Raw genomic sequence first — 21,582 nt, forward strand, 5'->3', positions numbered from 1 at the left:
TTAAGCACTCACTTTCAAGCTGTTGCACACACATTTAGATTGTTTCAAGAATATCTAGCAGCTTTTCAAGACGAACCAGCCTCAGAGCTTCTTGATAAATCCTGGCTTGTTGTATCTTACCGCCCTCCAGGCTCAGCCAAGTGTGACCCAAGGCTGAGCAGACTGGTAGCAATCTAAGGATCTAAGTTTCTGTCCTGAAACATCTGTGAGACTGGAAGGCCTATGCCATTGGTTCCTATGCAGGGCTGGTGTTAGGGTTTTTGGAGCCCTAGGAGAGCTGCCCACTAGCGCCCCTCCCCCCCCCAATTTAAAAAAAAACAGTATTTTAGGAGAAATGAAGAAACTTGAAACTATTTACATTTTAATTTATAGCTTTTTGTTTTAAATTTTAATTTTTTTTAAAAAAATTGTGAGATTAAGCAATAAAAATTGTGAGACTACTACTTGATCCTTTTAGTTGGAGGTGCCAGGGCCAAGACCTTCGCATGACCATTTCTACTTGATCCTTTTAGCTGGAGGTGCCAGGGACAAGACCTTCACACGACCATTTCTACTTGATCCTTTTAGCTGGAGGTGCCAGGGACAAGACCTTCACATGACCATTTCTACTTGATCCTTTTAGCTGGAGGTGCCAGGGACAAGACCTTCACATGGCCATTTCTACCTGATCCTTTTAGCTGGAGAAGCCAGGGACAAGACCTTCACATGACCATTTCTACCTGAACCTTTTAGCTGGAGGTGCCAGGGACAAGACCTTCGCATGACCATTTCTACTTGATCCTATTAGCTGGAGGTGCCAGGGACAAGACCTTCGCATGACCATTTCTACTTGATCCTTTTAGCTGGAGGTGCCAGGGACAAGACCTTCGCATGACCATTTCTATTTGATCCTTTTAGCTGGAGGTGCCAGGGACAAGACCTTCACATGACCATTAATACTTGATCCTTTTAGTTAGAGGTGCCAGGGACAAGACCTTCACCTGACCATTTCTACTTGATCCTTTTAGCTGGAGGTGCCAGGGACTAGACCTTCACATGACCATTTCTACTTGATCCTTTTAGCTGGAGGTGCCAGGGACAAGGCCTTCGCATGACCATTTCTACCTGATCCTTTTAGCTGGAGGTGCCAGGGACAAGACCTTCACATGACCATTTCTACTTGATCCTTCTAGTTGGAAGTGCCAGGGACAAGACTTTCACATGACCATTTCTACCTGATCCTTTTGGCTGGAGGTGCCAGGGACAAGACCTTCACATGACCATTTCTACCTGATCCTTTTAGCTGGAGGTGCCAGGGACAAGACCTTCACATGACCATTTCTACTTGATCCTTCTATTTGGAAGTGCCAGGGACAAGACCTTCACATGACCATTTCTACCTGATCCTTTTAGCTGGAGGTGCCAGGGACAAGACCTTCACATGACCATTTCTACGTGATCCTTTTAGCTGGAGGTGCCAGGGACAAGACCTTCACATGACCATTTCTACCTGATCCTTTTAGCTGGAGGTGCCAGGGACAAGACCTTCACATGACCATTTCTACCTGATCCTTCTAGTTGGAAGTGCCAGGGACAAGACCTTCACATGACCATTTCTACCTGATCCTTTTAGCTGGAGGTGCCAGGGACAAGACCTTCGCATGACCATTTCTACCTGATCCTTTTAGCTGGAGGTGCCAGGGACAAGACCTTCACATGACCATTTCTACCTGATCCTTCTAGTTGGAAGTGCCAGGGACAAGACCTTCACATGACCATTTCTACCTGATCCTTTTAGCTGGAGGTGCCAGGGACAAGACCTTCACATGACCATTTCTACTTGATCCTTCTAGTTGGAAGTGCCAGGGACAAGACCTTCACATGACCATTTCTACCTGATCCTTTTAGCTGGAGGTGCCAGGGACAAGACCTTCGCATGACCATTTCTACCTGATCCTTTTAGCTGGAGGTGCCAGGGACAAGACCTTCACATGACCATTTCTACCTGATCCTTCTAGTTGGAAGTGCCAGGGACAAGACCTTCACATGACCATTTCTACTTGATCCTTTTAGCTGGAGGTGCCAGGGACAAGACCTTCGCATGACCACTTCTACCTGATCCTTTTAGCTGGAGGTGCCAGGGACAAGACCTTCGCATGACCATTTCTACCTGATCCTTTTAGCTGGAGGTGCCAGGGACAAGACCTTCACATGACCATTTCTACCTGATCCTTTTAGCTGGAGGTGCCAGGGACAACACCTCCGCATGACCATTTCTATTTGATCCTTTTAGCTGGAGGTGCCAGGGACAAGACCTTCACCTGACCATTAATACTTGATCCTTTTAGTTAGAGGTGCCAGGGACAAGACCTTCACCTGACCATTTCTACGTGATCCTTTTAGCTGGAGGTGCCAGGGACTAGACCTTCACCTGACCATTAATACTTGATCCTTTTAGTTAGAGGTGCCAGGGACAAGACCTTCACCTGACCATTTCTACGTGATCCTTTTAGCTGGAGGTGCCAGGGACTAGACCTTCACATGACCATTTCTACTTGATCCTTTTAGCTGGAGGTGCCAGGGACAAGACTTTCACATGACCATTTCTACTTGATCCTTTTAGCTGAAGGTGCCAGGGACAAGACCTTCACATGACCATTTCTACTTGATCCTTTTAGCTGGAGGTGCCAGGGACAAGACCTTCACATGACCATTTCTACCTGATCCTTTTAGCTGGAGGTGCCAGGGACAAGATCTTCACATGACCATTTCTACCTGATCCTATTAGCTGGAGGTGCCAGGGACAAGACTTTCACATGACCATTTCTACTTGATCCTTTTAGCTGAAGGTGCCAGGGAGAAGACCTTCACATGACCATTTCTACTTGATCCTTTTAGCTGGAGGTGCCAGGGACAAGACCTTCACATGACCATTTCTACCTGATCCTTTTAGCTGGAGGAGCCAGGGACAAGACCTTCGCATGACCATTTCTATTTGATCCTTTTAGCTGGAGGTGCCAGGGACAAGACCTTCACATGACCATTTCTACTTGATCCTTTTAGCTGGAGGTGCCAGGGACAAGACCTTCACATGACCAATAATACTTGATACTTTTAGTTAGAGGTTCCAGGGACAAGACCTTCACCTGACCATTTCTACTTGATCCTTTTAGCTGGAGGTGCCAGGGACAAGACCTTCACATGACCATTTCTACTTGATCCTTTTAGCGGAGGTGCCAGGGACAAGACCTTCACATGGCCATTTCTACCTGATCCTTTTAGCTGGAGGAGCCAGGGACAAGACCTTCACATGACCATTTCTACCTGATCCTTTTAGCTGGAGGTGCCAGGGACAAGACCTTCGCATGACCATTTCTACTTGATCCTATTAGCTGGAGGTGCCAGGGACAAGACCTTCGCATGACCATTTCTACTTGATCCTTTTAGCTGGAGGTGCCAGGGACAAGACCTTCGCATGACCATTTCTATTTGATCCTTTTAGCTGGAGGTGCCAGGGACAAGACCTTCTCATGACCATTAATACTTGATCCTTTTAGTTAGAGGTGCCAGGGACAAGACCTTCACCTGACCATTTCTACTTGATCCTTTTAGCTGGAGGTGCCAGGGACTAGACCTTCACATGACCATTTCTACTCGATCCTTTTAGCTGGAGGTGCCAGGGACAAGACCTTCACCTAACCATTTCTACTTGATCCTTTTAGCTGGAGGCGTCAGGGACAAGACCTTCGCATGACCATTTCTATTTGATCCTTTTAGCTGGAGGTGCCAGGGACAAAACCTTCACCTGACCATTTCTACTTGATCCTTTTAGCTGGAGGCGTCAGGGACAAGACCTTCGCATGGCCATTTCTACTTGATCCTTTTAGCTGGAGGTGCCAGGGACAAAACCTTCACCTGACCATTTCTACTTGATCCTTTTAGCTGGAGGTGCCAGGGACAAGACCTTCGCATGACCATTTCTACTCGATCCTTTTAGCTGGAGGCGTCAGGGACAAGACCTTCGCATGACCATTTCTACTTGATCCTTTTAGCTGGAGGTGCCAGGGACAAGACCTTCACACGACCGTTTCTACTTGATCCTTTTAGCTGGAGGTGCCAGGGACAAGACCTTCACATGACCATTTCTACTTGATCCTTTTAGCTGGAGGTGCCAGGGACAAGACCTTCACATGACCATTTCTACTTGATCCTTTTAGCTGGAGGTGCCAGGGACAAGACCTTCGCATGACCATTTCTACTCGATCCTTTTAGCTGGAGGTGCCAGGGACAAGACCTTCACATGACCATTTCTACCTGATCCTATTAGCTGGAGGTGCCAGGGACAAGACTTTCACATGACCATTTCTACTTGATCCTTTTAGCTGAAGGTGCCAGGGACAAGACCTTCGCATGACCATTTCTACTTGATCCTTTTAGCTGGAGGTGCCAGGGACAAGACCTTCACATGACCATTTCTACCTGATCCTTTTAGCTGGAGGTGCCAGGGACAAGATCTTCACATGACCATTTCTACCTGATCCTATTAGCTGGAGGTGCCAGGGACAAGACTTTCACATGACCATTTCTACTTGATCCTTTTAGCTGAAGGTGCCAGGGAGAAGACCTTCACATGACCATTTCTACTTGATCCTTTTAGCTGGAGGTGCCAGGGACAAGACCTTCACATGACCATTTCTACCTGATCCTTTTAGCTGGAGGAGCCAGGGACAAGACCTTCGCATGACCATTTCTATTTGATCCTTTTAGCTGGAGGTGCCAGGGACAAGACCTTCACATGACCATTTCTACTTGATCCTTTTAGCTGGAGGTGCCAGGGACAAGACCTTCACATGACCAATAATACTTGATACTTTTAGTTAGAGGTGCCAGGGACAAGACCTTCACCTGACCATTTCTACTTGATCCTTTTAGCTGGAGGTGCCAGGGACAAGACCTTCACATGACCATTTCTACTTGATCCTTTTAGCGGAGGTGCCAGGGACAAGACCTTCACATGGCCATTTCTACCTGATCCTTTTAGCTGGAGGAGCCAGGGACAAGACCTTCACATGACCATTTCTACCTGATCCTTTTAGCTGGAGGTGCCAGGGACAAGACCTTCGCATGACCATTTCTACTTGATCCTATTAGCTGGAGGTGCCAGGGACAAGACCTTCGCATGACCATTTCTACTTGATCCTTTTAGCTGGAGGTGCCAGGGACAAGACCTTCGCATGACCATTTCTATTTGATCCTTTTAGCTGGAGGTGCCAGGGACAAGACCTTCTCATGACCATTAATACTTGATCCTTTTAGTTAGAGGTGCCAGGGACAAGACCTTCACCTGACCATTTCTACTTGATCCTTTTAGCTGGAGGTGCCAGGGACTAGACCTTCACATGACCATTTCTACTCGATCCTTTTAGCTGGAGGTGCCAGGGACAAGACCTTCACCTAACCATTTCTACTTGATCCTTTTAGCTGGAGGCGTCAGGGACAAGACCTTCGCATGACCATTTCTATTTGATCCTTTTAGCTGGAGGTGCCAGGGACAAAACCTTCACCTGACCATTTCTACTTGATCCTTTTAGCTGGAGGCGTCAGGGACAAGACCTTCGCATGGCCATTTCTACTTGATCCTTTTAGCTGGAGGTGCCAGGGACAAAACCTTCACCTGACCATTTCTACTTGATCCTTTTAGCTGGAGGTGCCAGGGACAAAACCTTCACCTGACCATTTCTACTTGATCCTTTTAGCTGGAGGTGCCAGGGACAAGACCTTCACCTGACCATTTCTACTTGATCCTTTTAGCTGGAGGTGCCAGGGACAAGACCTTCGCATGACCATTTCTACTTGATCCTTTTAGCTGGAGGTGCCAGGGACAAAACCTTCACCTGACCATTTCTACTTGATCCTTTTAGCCGGAGGTGCCAGGGACAAAACCTTCACCTGACCATTTCTACTTGATCCTTTTAGCTGGAGGTGCCAGGGACAAGACCTTCGCATGACCATTTCTACTCGATCCTTTTAGCTGGAGGCGTCAGGGACAAGACCTTCGCATGACCATTTCTACTTGATCCTTTTAGCTGGAGGTGCCAGGGACAAGACCTTCACACGACCGTTTCTACTTGATCCTTTTAGCTGGAGGTGCCAGGGACAAGACCTTCACATGACCATTTCTACTTGATCCTTTTAGCTGGAGGTGCCAGGGACAAGACCTTCACATGACCATTTCTACTTGATCCTTTTAGCTGGAGGTGCCAGGGACAAGACCTTCGCATGACCATTTCTACTCGATCCTTTTAGCTGGAGGTGCCAGGGACAAGACCTTCACATGACCATTTCTACCTGATCCTATTAGCTGGAGGTGCCAGGGACAAGACTTTCACATGACCATTTCTACTTGATCCTTTTAGCTGAAGGTGCCAGGGACAAGACCTTCGCATGACCATTTCTACTTGATCCTTTTAGCTGGAGGTGCCAGGGACAAGACCTTCACATGACCATTTCTACCTGATCCTTTTAGCTGGAGGTGCCAGGGACAAGATCTTCACATGACCATTTCTACCTGATCCTATTAGCTGGAGGTGCCAGGGACAAGACTTTCACATGACCATTTCTACTTGATCCTTTTAGCTGAAGGTGCCAGGGAGAAGACCTTCACATGACCATTTCTACTTGATCCTTTTAGCTGGAGGTGCCAGGGACAAGACCTTCACATGACCATTTCTACCTGATCCTTTTAGCTGGAGGAGCCAGGGACAAGACCTTCGCATGACCATTTCTATTTGATCCTTTTAGCTGGAGGTGCCAGGGACAAGACCTTCACATGACCATTTCTACTTGATCCTTTTAGCTGGAGGTGCCAGGGACAAGACCTTCACATGACCAATAATACTTGATACTTTTAGTTAGAGGTGCCAGGGACAAGACCTTCACCTGACCATTTCTACTTGATCCTTTTAGCTGGAGGTGCCAGGGACAAGACCTTCACATGACCATTTCTACTTGATCCTTTTAGCGGAGGTGCCAGGGACAAGACCTTCACATGGCCATTTCTACCTGATCCTTTTAGCTGGAGGAGCCAGGGACAAGACCTTCACATGACCATTTCTACCTGATCCTTTTAGCTGGAGGTGCCAGGGACAAGACCTTCGCATGACCATTTCTACTTGATCCTATTAGCTGGAGGTGCCAGGGACAAGACCTTCGCATGACCATTTCTACTTGATCCTTTTAGCTGGAGGTGCCAGGGACAAGACCTTCGCATGACCATTTCTATTTGATCCTTTTAGCTGGAGGTGCCAGGGACAAGACCTTCTCATGACCATTAATACTTGATCCTTTTAGTTAGAGGTGCCAGGGACAAGACCTTCACCTGACCATTTCTACTTGATCCTTTTAGCTGGAGGTGCCAGGGACTAGACCTTCACATGACCATTTCTACTTGATCCTTTTAGCTGGAGGTGCCAGGGACAAGGCCTTCGCATGACCATTTCTACTCGATCCTTTTAGCTGGAGGTGCCAGGGACAAGACCTTCACATGACCATTTCTACCTGATCCTTTTAGCTGGAGGTGCCAGGGACAAGACCTTCACATGACCATTTCTACTTGATCCTTCTAGTTGGAGGTGCCAGGGACAAGGCCTTCGCATGACCATTTCTACTCGATCCTTTTAGCTGGAGGTGCCAGGGACAAGACCTTCACCTGACCATTTCTACCTGATCCTTTTAGCTGGAGGTGCCAGGGACAAGACCTTCACATGACCATTTCTACTTGATCCTTCTATTTGGAAGTGCCAGGGACAAGACCTTCACATGACCATTTCTACCTGATCCTTTTAGCTGGAGGTGCCAGGGACAAGACCTTCACATGACCATTTCTACGTGATCCTTTTAGCTGGAGTTGCCAGGGACAAGACCTTCACATGACCATTTCTACCTGATCCTTTTAGCTGGAGGTGCCAGGGACAAGACCTTCACATGACCATTTCTACCTGATCCTTCTAGTTGGAAGTGCCAGGGACAAGACCTTCACATGACCATTTCTACTTGATCCTTTTAGCTGGAGGTGCCAGGGACAAGACCTTCGCATGACCATTTCTACCTGATCCTTTTAGCTGGAGGTGCCAGGGACAAGACCTTCACATGACCATTTCTACCTGATCCTTTTAGCTGGAGGTGCCAGGGACAAGACCTTCACATGACCATTTCTACCTGATCCTTTTAGCTGGAGGTGCCAGGGACAAGACCTTCACATGACCATTTCTACCTGATCCTTTTAGCTGGAGGTGCCAGGGACAAGACCTTCACATGACCATTTCTACCTGATCCTTCTAGTTGGAAGTGCCAGGGACAAGACCTTCACATGACCATTTCTACTTGATCCTTTGAGCTGGAGGTGCCAGGGACAAGACCTTTGCATGACCATTTCTACCTGATCCTTTTAGCTGGAGGTGCCAGGGACAAGACCTTCGCATGACCATTTCTACCTGATCCTTTTAGCTGGAGGTGCCAGGGACAAGACCTTCACATGACCATTTCTACCTGATCCTTTTAGCTGGAGGTGCCAGGGACAAGACCTCCGCATGACCATTTCTATTTGATCCTTTTAGCTGGAGGTGCCAGGGACAAGACCTTCACATGACCATTAATACTTGATCCTTTTAGTTAGAGGTGCCAGGGACAAGACCTTCACCTGACCATTTCTACTTGATCCTTTTAGCTGGAGGTGCCAGGGACAAGACCTTCACATGACCATTAATACTTGATCCTTTTAGCTGGAGGTGCCAGGGACAAAACCTTCACCTGACCATTTCTACTTGATCCTTTTAGCTGGAGGTGCCAGGGACAAAACCTTCACCTGACCATTTCTACTTGATCCTTTTAGCTGGAGGTGCCAGGGACAAGACCTTCACCTGACCATTTCTACTTGATCCTTTTAGCTGGAGGTGCCAGGGACAAGACCTTCGCATGACCATTTCTACTTGATCCTTTTAGCTGGAGGTGCCAGGGACAAAACCTTCACCTGACCATTTCTACTTGATCCTTTTAGCCGGAGGTGCCAGGGACAAAACCTTCACCTGACCATTTCTACTTGATCCTTTTAGCTGGAGGTGCCAGGGACAAGACCTTCGCATGACCATTTCTACTCGATCCTTTTAGCTGGAGGCGTCAGGGACAAGACCTTCGCATGACCATTTCTACTTGATCCTTTTAGCTGGAGGTGCCAGGGACAAGACCTTCACACGACCGTTTCTACTTGATCCTTTTAGCTGGAGGTGCCAGGGACAAGACCTTCACATGACCATTTCTACTTGATCCTTTTAGCTGGAGGTGCCAGGGACAAGACCTTCACATGACCATTTCTACTTGATCCTTTTAGCTGGAGGTGCCAGGGACAAGACCTTCGCATGACCATTTCTACTCGATCCTTTTAGCTGGAGGTGCCAGGGACAAGACCTTCACATGACCATTTCTACCTGATCCTATTAGCTGGAGGTGCCAGGGACAAGACTTTCACATGACCATTTCTACTTGATCCTTTTAGCTGAAGGTGCCAGGGACAAGACCTTCACATGACCATTTCTACTTGATCCTTTTAGCTGGAGGTGCCAGGGACAAGACCTTCACATGACCATTTCTACCTGATCCTTTTAGCTGGAGGTGCCAGGGACAAGATCTTCACATGACCATTTCTACCTGATCCTATTAGCTGGAGGTGCCAGGGACAAGACTTTCACATGACCATTTCTACTTGATCCTTTTAGCTGAAGGTGCCAGGGAGAAGACCTTCACATGACCATTTCTACTTGATCCTTTTAGCTGGAGGTGCCAGGGACAAGACCTTCACATGACCATTTCTACCTGATCCTTTTAGCTGGAGGAGCCAGGGACAAGACCTTCGCATGACCATTTCTATTTGATCCTTTTAGCTGGAGGTGCCAGGGACAAGACCTTCACATGACCATTTCTACTTGATCCTTTTAGCTGGAGGTGCCAGGGACAAGACCTTCAGATGACCAATAATACTTGATACTTTTAGTTAGAGGTGCCAGGGACAAGACCTTCACCTGACCATTTCTACTTGATCCTTTTAGCTGGAGGTGCCAGGGACAAGACCTTCACATGACCATTTCTACTTGATCCTTTTAGCGGAGGTGCCAGGGACAAGACCTTCACATGGCCATTTCTACCTGATCCTTTTAGCTGGAGGAGCCAGGGACAAGACCTTCACATGACCATTTCTACCTGATCCTTTTAGCTGGAGGTGCCAGGGACAAGACCTTCGCATGACCATTTCTACTTGATCCTATTAGCTGGAGGTGCCAGGGACAAGACCTTCGCATGACCATTTCTACTTGATCCTTTTAGCTGGAGGTGCCAGGGACAAGACCTTCGCATGACCATTTCTATTTGATCCTTTTAGCTGGAGGTGCCAGGGACAAGACCTTCTCATGACCATTAATACTTGATCCTTTTAGTTAGAGGTGCCAGGGACAAGACCTTCACCTGACCATTTCTACTTGATCCTTTTAGCTGGAGGTGCCAGGGACTAGACCTTCACATGACCATTTCTACTTGATCCTTTTAGCTGGAGGTGCCAGGGACAAGGCCTTCGCATGACCATTTCTACTCGATCCTTTTAGCTGGAGGTGCCAGGGACAAGACCTTCACATGACCATTTCTACCTGATCCTTTTAGCTGGAGGTGCCAGGGACAAGACCTTCACATGACCATTTCTACTTGATCCTTCTAGTTGGAGGTGCCAGGGACAAGGCCTTCGCATGACCATTTCTACTCGATCCTTTTAGCTGGAGGTGCCAGGGACAAGACCTTCACCTGACCATTTCTACCTGATCCTTTTAGCTGGAGGTGCCAGGGACAAGACCTTCACATGACCATTTCTACTTGATCCTTCTATTTGGAAGTGCCAGGGACAAGACCTTCACATGACCATTTCTACCTGATCCTTTTAGCTGGAGGTGCCAGGGACAAGACCTTCACATGACCATTTCTACGTGATCCTTTTAGCTGGAGTTGCCAGGGACAAGACCTTCACATGACCATTTCTACCTGATCCTTTTAGCTGGAGGTGCCAGGGACAAGACCTTCACATGACCATTTCTACCTGATCCTTCTAGTTGGAAGTGCCAGGGACAAGACCTTCACATGACCATTTCTACTTGATCCTTTTAGCTGGAGGTGCCAGGGACAAGACCTTCGCATGACCATTTCTACCTGATCCTTTTAGCTGGAGGTGCCAGGGACAAGACCTTCACATGACCATTTCTACCTGATCCTTTTAGCTGGAGGTGCCAGGGACAAGACCTTCACATGACCATTTCTACCTGATCCTTTTAGCTGGAGGTGCCAGGGACAAGACCTTCACATGACCATTTCTACCTGATCCTTCTAGTTGGAAGTGCCAGGGACAAGACCTTCACATGACCATTTCTACTTGATCCTTTGAGCTGGAGGTGCCAGGGACAAGACCTTTGCATGACCATTTCTACCTGATCCTTTTAGCTGGAGGTGCCAGGGACAAGACCTTCGCATGACCATTTCTACCTGATCCTTTTAGCTGGAGGTGCCAGGGACAAGACCTTCACATGACCATTTCTACCTGATCCTTTTAGCTGGAGGTGCCAGGGACAAGACCTCCGCATGACCATTTCTATTTGATCCTTTTAGCTGGAGGTGCCAGGGACAAGACCTTCACATGACCATTAATACTTGATCCTTTTAGTTAGAGGTGCCAGGGACAAGACCTTCACCTGACCATTTCTACTTGATCCTTTTAGCTGGAGGTGCCAGGGACAAGACCTTCACATGACCATTAATACTTGATACTTTTAGTTAGAGGTGCCAGGGACAAGACCTTCACCTGACCATTTCTACTTGATCCTTTTAGCTGGAGGTGCCAGGGACTAGACCTTCACATGACCATTTCTAGTTGATCCTTTTAGCTGGAGGTGCCAGGGACAAGACCTTCACATGACCATTTCTACTTGATCCTTTTAGCTGGAGGTGCCAGGGACAAGGCCTTCGCATGACCATTTCTACTCGATCCTTTTAGCTGGAGGTGCCAGGGACAAGACCTTCACCTAACCATTTCTACTTGATCCTTTTAGCTGGAGGCGTCAGGGACAAGACCTTCGCATGACCATTTCTATTTGATCCTTTTAGCTGGAGGTGCCAGGGACAAAACCTTCACCTGACCATTTCTACTTGATCCTTTTAGCTGGAGGCGTCAGGGACAAGACCTTCGCATGGCCATTTCTACTTGATCCTTTTAGCTGGAGGTGCCAGGGACAAAACCTTCACCTGACCATTTCTACTTGATCCTTTTAGCTGGAGGTGCCAGGGACAAAACCTTCACCTGACCATTTCTACTTGATCCTTTTAGCTGGAGGTGCCAGGGACAAGACCTTCACCTGACCATTTCTACTTGATCCTTTTAGCTGGAGGTGACAGGGACAAGACCTTCGCATGACCATTTCTACTTGATCCTTTTAGCTGGAGGTGCCAGGGACAAAACCTTCACCTGACCATTTCTACTTGATCCTTTTAGCCGGAGGTGCCAGGGACAAAACCTTCACCTGACCATTTCTACTTGATCCTTTTAGCCGGAGGTGCCAGGGACAAAACCTTCACCTGACCATTTCTACTTGATCCTTTTAGCTGGAGGTGCCAGGGACAAGACCTTCGCATGACCATTTCTACTCGATCCTTTTAGCTGGAGGTGCCAGGGACAAGACCTTCACACGACCATTTCTACTTGATCCTTTTAGCTGGAGGTGCCAGGGACAAGACCTTCACATGACCATTTCTACTTGATCCTTTTAGCTGGAGGTGCCAGGGACAAGACCTTCACATGACCATTTCTACTAGATCCTTTTAGCTGGAGGTGCCAGGGACAAGACCTTCGCATGACCATTTCTACTCGATCCTTTTAGCTGGAGGTGCCAGGGACAAGACCTTCGCATGACCATTTCTACTCGATCCTTTTAGCTGGAGGTGCCAGGGACAAGACCTTCGCATGACCATTTCTACTCGATCCTTTTAGCTGGAGGTGCCAGGGACAAGACCTTCACATGACCATTTCTACTTGATCCTTTTAGCTGGAGGTGCCAGGGACAAGACCTTCGCATGACCATTTCTACTTGATCCTTTTAGCTGGAGGTGCCAGGGACAAGACCTTCGCATGACCATTTCTATTTGATCCTTTTAGCTGGAGGTTCCAGGGACAAGACCTTCGCATGACCATTTCTACTTGATCCTTTTAGCTGGAGGTGCCAGGGACAAGACCTTCACATGACCATTTCTACTTGATCATTTTAGCTGGAGGTGCCAGGGACAAGACCTTCGCATGACCATTTCTACTCGATCCTTTTAGCTGGAGGTGCCAGGGACAAGACCTTCGCATGACCATTTCTATTTGATCCTTTTAGCTGGAGGTGCCAGGGACAAGACCTTCGCATGACCATTTCTACTCGATCCTTTTAGCTGGAGGTGCCAGGGCCAAGACCTTCACATGACCATTTCTACTTGATCCTTTTAGCTGGAGGTGGCAGGGACAAGACCTTCACATGACCATTTCTACTTGATCCTTTTAGCTGGAGGTGCCAGGGACAAGACCTTTGCATGACCATTTCTACTCGATCCTTTTAGCTGGAGGTGCCAGGGACAAGACCTTCGCATGACCATTTCTACTCGATCCTTTTAGCTGGAGGTTCCAGGGACAAGACCTTGTGCATGCGAGAAAGATGCTCTGCTACTGAGCTACGGCTCCAACCCCATGGCTCTGTTAAAGTAGAGTAGGAAAGATGAGTGGCAGCATACAACTTCAACAGGAGCCAATTTTTAGAAACTGTAATTGGCTCTTCTTCAGCTTTCATGATTGGTTAATTTATCCCTGCTGGGCTCCGAGGAGCGCACTGCACAGGTGCCACCCGTTTTCGTGTTTCCCAGGTCTGTAACAGACCCGGGGAATGTGAAACTGGCCAGGCAGCATCTGCGCTCCATGGAGCCTGCTTTCCATTTGGGAAGGCAGGCTCCAAGGAGCACACAAGCTGTGCATAGGGAGAACCAAATGGCACCCTAGGCAGCTGCCCACTTGGCCTACTCCCACGCATCGGTCATGGTCCTATGTGCACTTAGAGGTACTAGATAGCAGGAATGTTGCCTGTCTGAAATAATGACTATGTGCCCTCTGATAAGCTGCTGGGTCTTGACAGCCTTCACTGTTGGTGCAGTTCCAGGGGCCTCACCAAAGTTAAAGTGTTTATTTCAGCCTTAATGGTAGAGGCAGACTCTGGTAGACATGGATTTCAGGCATCTTAGAATCCAAGTCAGCAGTCCTCAGGAAGAATCAATTCTGAGCAAAAATAGTGTAGAAGGGGTGAGGTGGGGTCAGGACTAGGGATGATGAAGAAGAAGATGATATTGGATTTATATCCCGCCCTCCACTCCGAAGAGTCTCAGAGCGGCTCACAATCTCCTTTCCCTTCCTCCCCCACAACAGACACCCTGTGAGGTGGGTGGGGCTGGAGAGGGCTCTCACAACAGCTGCCCTTTCAAGGACAACCTCTGCCAGAGCTATGGCTGACCAAAGGCCATGCTAGCAGGTGCAAGTGGAGGAGTGGGGAATCAAACCCGGTTCTCCCAGATAAGAGTCCACGCACTTAACCACTACACCAAACTGGGATCTCAGCTCTGTGCTGGGAAATTCCTGAAGATTTTCAGGATGGAGCTTGAGGAAAGACTTCAATGAGGTATAACGCCATGGAGTCCATGGCAGCCATTTTCTCCAGGACAACTGATCTCTGTTGCTTGGAGATAAGTTCTGATGTTAAGTTGGCAACTGTGGCACTGAGGGCCCCAGGCCCCACAGCTGATGGCTACACATTCAAAGGGTAGTTGGCAGAGGTTGGGGAGCTGATGTTTGACCCATAGGGGGATTACAAACCAGCACCTTGGGCCGACTCAGAGACGGCTCTGAAATTGACCCAAAAAATCCTTCCACACACAAACATCTGCTGCCCGTCCCCATCCCGTCCTCCCACGGCCTCAGAGTGACTCAAAAAGCTACCACTGTCTAAGTGGTAGCAAATATTTGAGCTGCACGCTAGTTGCCTCCTTGGTGTCTGGAAGCGGAAGAGCGTTAGTGAGGCGTCTTGGTGGTGTGAAGCGCTTGACTCTTTGGGGGAGAAAAAGAGCAATCTGGCTTCTGAGGCGCCTCCCTGTTTGAATGCTCCAAGTCGCCTTGCAGACGGGATAGGGCCACCTCGCTGGGGAGCGTGTGGAGGCTTCAGGGCAGCTCTTTTTGAGCTGGTCAGATTTGGAATGCCTCCTATCTGCCCCAAACTGCCCATCTATTATCACCCATATTCTCTGTTTGCTTCAAGTAGAGATTCCATGCAGGCATTCAGGTGTCCATGCTAAGGCTCCTGTATAAAGAACACTTTGGCCATGATCCCAAGGCCCAAGCATACTCCTTGAATTCATTTCTACTCAGAATAAGCCTGCACAAAGAGCAAAGGTCACTTCCAAATGCGCAGACAAGATGTGAATCCAGAAAGGTCCACCTCTGACCTTCAAGCATCTGACTCCCAGTTGAAGAAAGACAATGCTATGTATTTGCTGTGTTATGTATTTGCCATGTTATGTACTGCATCTTACTGGGTTATTATTGCCTGAGCTTGAGACAGGCACTCCTTGCAAACCAGGATCCTGAAGCCCAGAAGAACTGACCAGTTAGGATGCTCGGCATGTAACAACTTGTAACAAAGAGTTGCAAGTGAAGGATCTGGAGTTAGCCAATAGGAAGTAACTGTTGCTTGTTGGGTGTATGTGTGTGTGGTTAACCATGCTCATGTTAACCAGCTATATATTTGCTGTGTTATGTATTGCATCTCACTGGGTTATTATTGTCTGAGCTTGAGACAGGCACTCCTTGCAAACCAGGATCCTGAAGCTCAGATGAACTGCCCAATCAGGATGCTAGGCATGTAACAACTTGTAACAAAGAGATGCAAATGAGGGATTCTGGAGTGAGCCAATAAGAGTAACTGTTGCCTGCTGGGTGTGTGTGTGTGGTTAACCATGTCTAGACTGTATATAATGAGTGAAATGCCTGTGCTGTGTCCGACTGTTTCTTCTTGCAATAAATAGTTCTTGGTTGATTCAGAGCTGGCTGAACTCACGTTATTTCAGACCAGCAGCCATGTATTATGATTTCCCAAGCTCCCTGGGTTGTCAGACCCCTGAATAGGGTTGCCAGCTCTGAGTTGGGAAATACCTGGAGATTTTGGGGGTGTAGCCTGAGGAGCACAGGATTTGGAAGGGGAAGAACCCTCTAAAGCAGCCATTTTCTCCAAGGGAACTGATCTCTGTAGCTTGGAGAGCAACTGCAATACCAGGAGATCTCCAGACCCCACCTAGAGGATGGCAACCTTACCTCAGCAGGTCGGTTGCCTGACAAACGTAACTGGTGTGCAGAATTTGGCTGGAGGAGTTACATGTTATACAGGTCTGTCACAGGCTGCTTTTATAAAGTGACATTAGGATAGGACATTAAAGATAGTGTTAGAAAGGTAAAGGTAATCCTCTGTGCAAGCACCAGTCGTTTTCGGCTCTGGGGTGACATTGCTTTCACAACGTTCACAGCAGACTTTTTACGGGGTGGCTTGCCATTGCCTTCCCCAGTCATCCACACTTTCCCCCCAGCAAGCTGGGTAGTTTAGGCAGATTCAAAATGGCCGGTGGAAGACAACTGCAGCTTGATTGTTTCCTTTAAGCCTGCTGTTAACAGGCTGCCCCTTTCAGACAATAAGAACATAAAGTATAGCCCTGTTAAATTAGACCCATGGCCCATTTAGTCCAGCATCCTGCCTCACACATTGTGATCCTAGGAAGCCTTATTGAGGGAACCCACATTAAAATTTTCTCAGGACTCTCCCCTGCTTTTTGGACCTCCCCCCTTGCACTGTGGATAGCCCCTCCCCCCTTTTTAACAGGCCTTCCAGCATCAGCTGAAAACATTTTTGTAATTCTGGAAGGAAGATGCTTAGTGAAATCTTGTCTCCAGTGCCTGTGAGTTTTTAATGGCCATCTATTTTTGACTGTTTGTTATGAACTTGAGCAGGGGTGGAATTCTAGCAGAAGCTCCTTTGCCTATTAGGCCACACACCCCTGATGTAGCCAATCCTCCAAGAGCTTACAAAAAAGAGCCTTGTAAGCTTTTGGAGGATTGGCTACATCAGGGGTGTGTGGCCTAATATGCAAAGGAGCTTCTGTTAGAATTCCACCCTTGGACTTGAGTATTTGCATTTTCAATTTAAAAATGGCAAGGGACAAATATTCTAATAAATTGCAGGCAGAATAACATCCCTGATATGAGACCAGAGTTGGGTCCTACAGATTTCAATTCCTGAGGGATTTGTTCTATTGTTTCCTTTCTCTAGCATTGATTAATAAGAAGTTCTTATTTCACAACCTGAAAAAGGACGCTTGCTTGACAAATATGCAGCACTTGCAGACTTCCTACACAAAGGTATTTTAAATTATTTTATAAGAGAGATTCTTTTACACTTAAATGCAGCTTCAGTGGTGTAAAAACTGCTCATCCCCACTTCTTATTGGAGATCTACGCCCCCCCGTAAAGGAGTAACCATAGTTCTTTTAATTAAGGGAGGTCTTAGACTCATAGAACCATAGAGTTGGAAGGGATCTCCAGGGTCATCTAGTCCAACCCCCTGCACAATGAAGGACATTCACAAATACCTCCCCCCCCACCCCCAGTGATCCCTGTTCCATGTTCAAAAGATGGCAAAAACCCCTTCAGGATCCTTGGCCAAACTGGCCTGGAGAAAATTGCTCCCTGACTCCAATGTAGTGATAAGCATTTCCCTGAGTGCGTTCTTCTAAACAAAGATCTCCATGTTGCCTTAAAATAAACCCTTTGATTTTTCTTGGAAATAATGAAAACAATCAACGCATCCACAGAAGACGCTTGAAACGGAGAGACCCTTCTGCTTATTTGTGTAGGACAGCATTTCTCATCAGTTAAAATTATTTAAGACAAATGCAATATACATGGGATTACAAAACGGACAACCATTTGTTAAGGGAGAGTAAAGACAGCAAAGGAAAACAGATGTCTCAGCTTTGACAAAGTAGGGTTGGAGTCCAAAATAAAAACAGCCGTGATACAGGAAATCTCCAAATTAGGGTCAAAGATGGAGAACAAGGAGGTTGAGTGGTGCTGAGGAGGCAAACCACCAGATATTTACATTTAAATAGCCAAAGTCATTGCTTTTGTTTGCCATAATGCGCCTGTTTGTCCCCATTCTACCTGTAGTCAACAATGTCTGCCACACTGGGACTGTTTCCCAGCATGCACTGAGGTTTAGTGCCTCTAGGCCTCAGACAGGGCACCTGACTGAGCCACTGAGGGAGGTGAAGGGAAAGAGAGGCTGTCCTAGACCAGCTTAGGGTCACCAGGTCTTTCCTGGCTCCTAGAGGGGGATCTTCTTTGCATGTGCTGAGACATGCCTGGTGCAATGACATCACCCAGAAGTGATGCCATCATGCTGGGCACATCGCAGGCTGCATAGTCTAGTGCATTTTCTGCTTCAGGAGCCTTGGCTAAGAGCCCCTCTGTGATTGCCCTCCATAGCATGTGAGAAGCCTTCTAAATGGACCAGCGGGAAAGGAACCCTCATCTCCTCCTTGCCTTGAGATAACTTTTAGTCAAGACACTGTTGTTGAAGTGCATTCCTTCTGTCTTACTTTCCCTTTTGAAAAGCAAAAGACGGACCCAAAGCTCTTTAACCAGGCTGCTGTTTAAGAGAAGAGGCAGCTGGCGGACATGACGTCAATCAAATATTGGGTGCCTTGATCACCGCCAATAAGGAGGTGAACAGTGGCGTTTTCATTCTTCAAAACTTAACCTCGATGGCTTCTTTTTAAAGCATCATTCTTCACTTTGGCATATTTGTAGGGTCAGGATAATAAATGTGTTACAACCCCGCTGAGGGCTGCGGAGAATACTCCGTTAGTCAGTTGGGACTGACTCAAAGTCCCTCTCTGGGCAACTCTGATTAGAGCAGAACAACATGCGTCTCCCCAGTGGTACTGCTTGGCAAGGGTTAAGAATATATTTCAAACAGCTGCTCATTCCTAACTCTGCTGGGAAGGCACGTGTCTTTCTCACATGCTTACATGTTTTGCTAACAGTTAAAAGCATTTGCTGTGGTTTCGGGGATAGCAAAGATAGATCTGTTAAGGGGTGCTGGTTTTGATGGTGTTTGCTTTTTACAAGCAAAAAAACCAGGGTTTCTTTGCAGCAGGAACTCCTTTGCATATTATGTCACACACCCCTGATGTAGCCAATCCTCCAAGAGCTTACAGAACTTTTATTACAGGGCCTACTGTAAGCTTCAGGAGGACTGGCTGCATCAGGGGGGTGTAGCCTAATATGCAAAAGAGCTCCTGCTACAAAGAAAGCCCTGCAAAAAACAAAACCCTGAACCCGTTAATAGCACAAAATCATTTAGTTCGAAGGTTACTCTTCCAACTATGTATCACGCATTAGGGCAGCACACCTAGGTGGGTCTACTCAGAAGTAAGTCCCATGTTATTAAATGAGGCATACTCCCAGGGAATATCAGAATTTCACCCTAAGATTCTTTACTATGAAACCAAAATATAGTTTACTTTAAAAGAGTGCTTTTCGGTCTTGTCATTTGAGTACCAATTCAGGCCAGCTAAATTTTAAGGAATGTTTAGTTTAATTAGATGCCCTCCAGGAAGCCAAGATTTGTTTAGGCAAATTAGCATTGTAGACAGGAAATCATTGCCTACACATTATTAACATGGGCTCAGGCAGACATTTCAGACTCCCACACACCGGGCATTTCTTTGGAAGTACATACACAGATTCAGTCATTGATCTGAGATGCTTATTTGGTACTGTTCCCAATGTAAAGATTTAGAGAAATGTGGGGGTCTGGTTTATATTTCACCTCAAATTTGTCCCTCTTTCTCATTAACGTTTTCTTCTGAGCACTGAAATAAATGAGAAATATTTCTTTAAAAAAAAAACCCACACAGATGTTTATGTGTTGAAGGACAAGATGCATAATGCATTTCAGTGCAGCCAGCCATTTTTACATAGATGCTGCTTCACCACTTTCTACAATATATTAAAATGTATCCGGGGTGGAATTCTAACAGGAGCGCCTTTGCATACTAGGCCACTCCCCTGATGTAGCCAATCCTCCAAGAGCTTACAAGGTTCTTTTTTGTAAGCTCTTGGAGGATTGGCTACATCATGGGTGTGTGGCCTAATATGCAAAGGAGCTCTTGCTAGAATTCCACCCCTGAGTGTACCCTGGTTCAGGTGATGCCACCCATGAGGGAGCAAGTGTTCACCTTTTTTTTTTTTTAATGAAGACTTCTTTTGTTTTAATCTAACATACCACCAATAACAGTTACTACTCCCCCTCTAGTGTTGTTTTATGTGTTTTTAATTGAATTATTTTATCATTTTAACTGTATTTTAATGGTTTTGTCTTGAATTTTTTTAAAAATGCTTCTTGCCTTGTAGACTCTTATCAGGTAGAAAGGCAGCAAGAAAAAGGTTTCAGGCTAAAATACATATTTAAAACGGGTAAAGGTAGTCCCCTGTGCAAGCACCAGTCGTTTCTGACTCTGAGGTGATGTCGCATCAGTTTTTATGGGAGAAAACTTTTTTCATGGTGGTTTGCCATTGCCTTCCCCAGTCATCTACACTTCCCCCCAGCGAGCTGGGTACTCATTTTACTGACCTCGGAAGAATGGAAGGCTGAGTCAACCTGGAGCCGGCTACCTGAACCCAGCTTCCGCCGGGATCGAACTCAGGTCATGAGCAAAGAGCTTGAACTGCAGTTCTGCAGCTTTACGACTCTGAGCCACGGGGCTGCTTTATATATATAATTGCTAAATGTACATAAATCTGTGGAAAGTTACATTTGTGTAGCTGTCTAGCGAGACGGGCGTGCCTAGTGGGCGGGCCTGGAAGATGCAATGGTGTTCCCTCCACTGCACAGAGGAGGAGATTATCGTCTGAATCGGACTGCCGCATGTCCCTTTTAGCCTCAGAGCTGTCGGCCGTGAACAAGGGTGTCCACACAACATAGCCAATGGCAGGAGCAGCTGCCACTCAACATTCAGTCCATTCTGTGGGGGAAAGAGCTTTGGATCCCTTTGCTTAGGCACAAGATGGATTGGGACGACACCATGCAAGTGAGAAGACGAGAAAACCTGTGTGCACTAACGGGCAGCGGCTGGTGCTGCAGTAAAAGGCTGAGGTTGGCAGTGGAGGCTGCAAGCGGGTCGGCTCTTACCTGACCACCTGCAAAAATGACAGGGGTGGAGGCGGGCTTTGGGCGATAGGGGATGGTGGCACCTTTCGGTGGGGACTAGGAAAAGGGACAAGGAGAGGGAGAGAGAACATTAGACCAACGTCCCTGAAACAGGAGCAGAAAGAGAATTAGAGCGCAACCAAATGCGGAAATGGCACATCGGACATGCTGCACGCGAGTTTCATGCTAGATT

General features: G+C 47.2%; 1 protein-coding gene across 22 annotated transcripts in view; it reads right to left on the reverse strand.

Annotated features, from left to right (window-relative positions):
- Window positions 1-21,582, reverse strand: part of PCBP3 (poly(rC) binding protein 3) — a 116,668-nt gene that overhangs the window by 32,786 nt on the left and 62,300 nt on the right. For 11 of the 22 annotated variants that reach the window (XM_060232187.1, XM_060232331.1, XM_060232231.1 and 8 more), the window contains exon 8: window positions 21,303-21,446. The exons of 2 other annotated variants lie outside the window; for them this stretch is intronic. In XM_060232187.1, the coding sequence (XP_060088170.1) occupies window positions 21,303-21,446 (144 nt within the window). Of the gene's footprint in view, window positions 1-21,288; window positions 21,447-21,582 lie in introns of all 22 variants that reach the window. 9 more of the 22 variants (XM_060232249.1, XM_060232240.1, XM_060232359.1 and 6 more) reach the window with 2 other exon arrangements.

This window comes from Heteronotia binoei, chromosome 1 (assembly GCF_032191835.1).
Source record: "Heteronotia binoei isolate CCM8104 ecotype False Entrance Well chromosome 1, APGP_CSIRO_Hbin_v1, whole genome shotgun sequence".
NCBI classification, from domain to species: domain Eukaryota; kingdom Metazoa; phylum Chordata; class Lepidosauria; order Squamata; family Gekkonidae; genus Heteronotia; species Heteronotia binoei.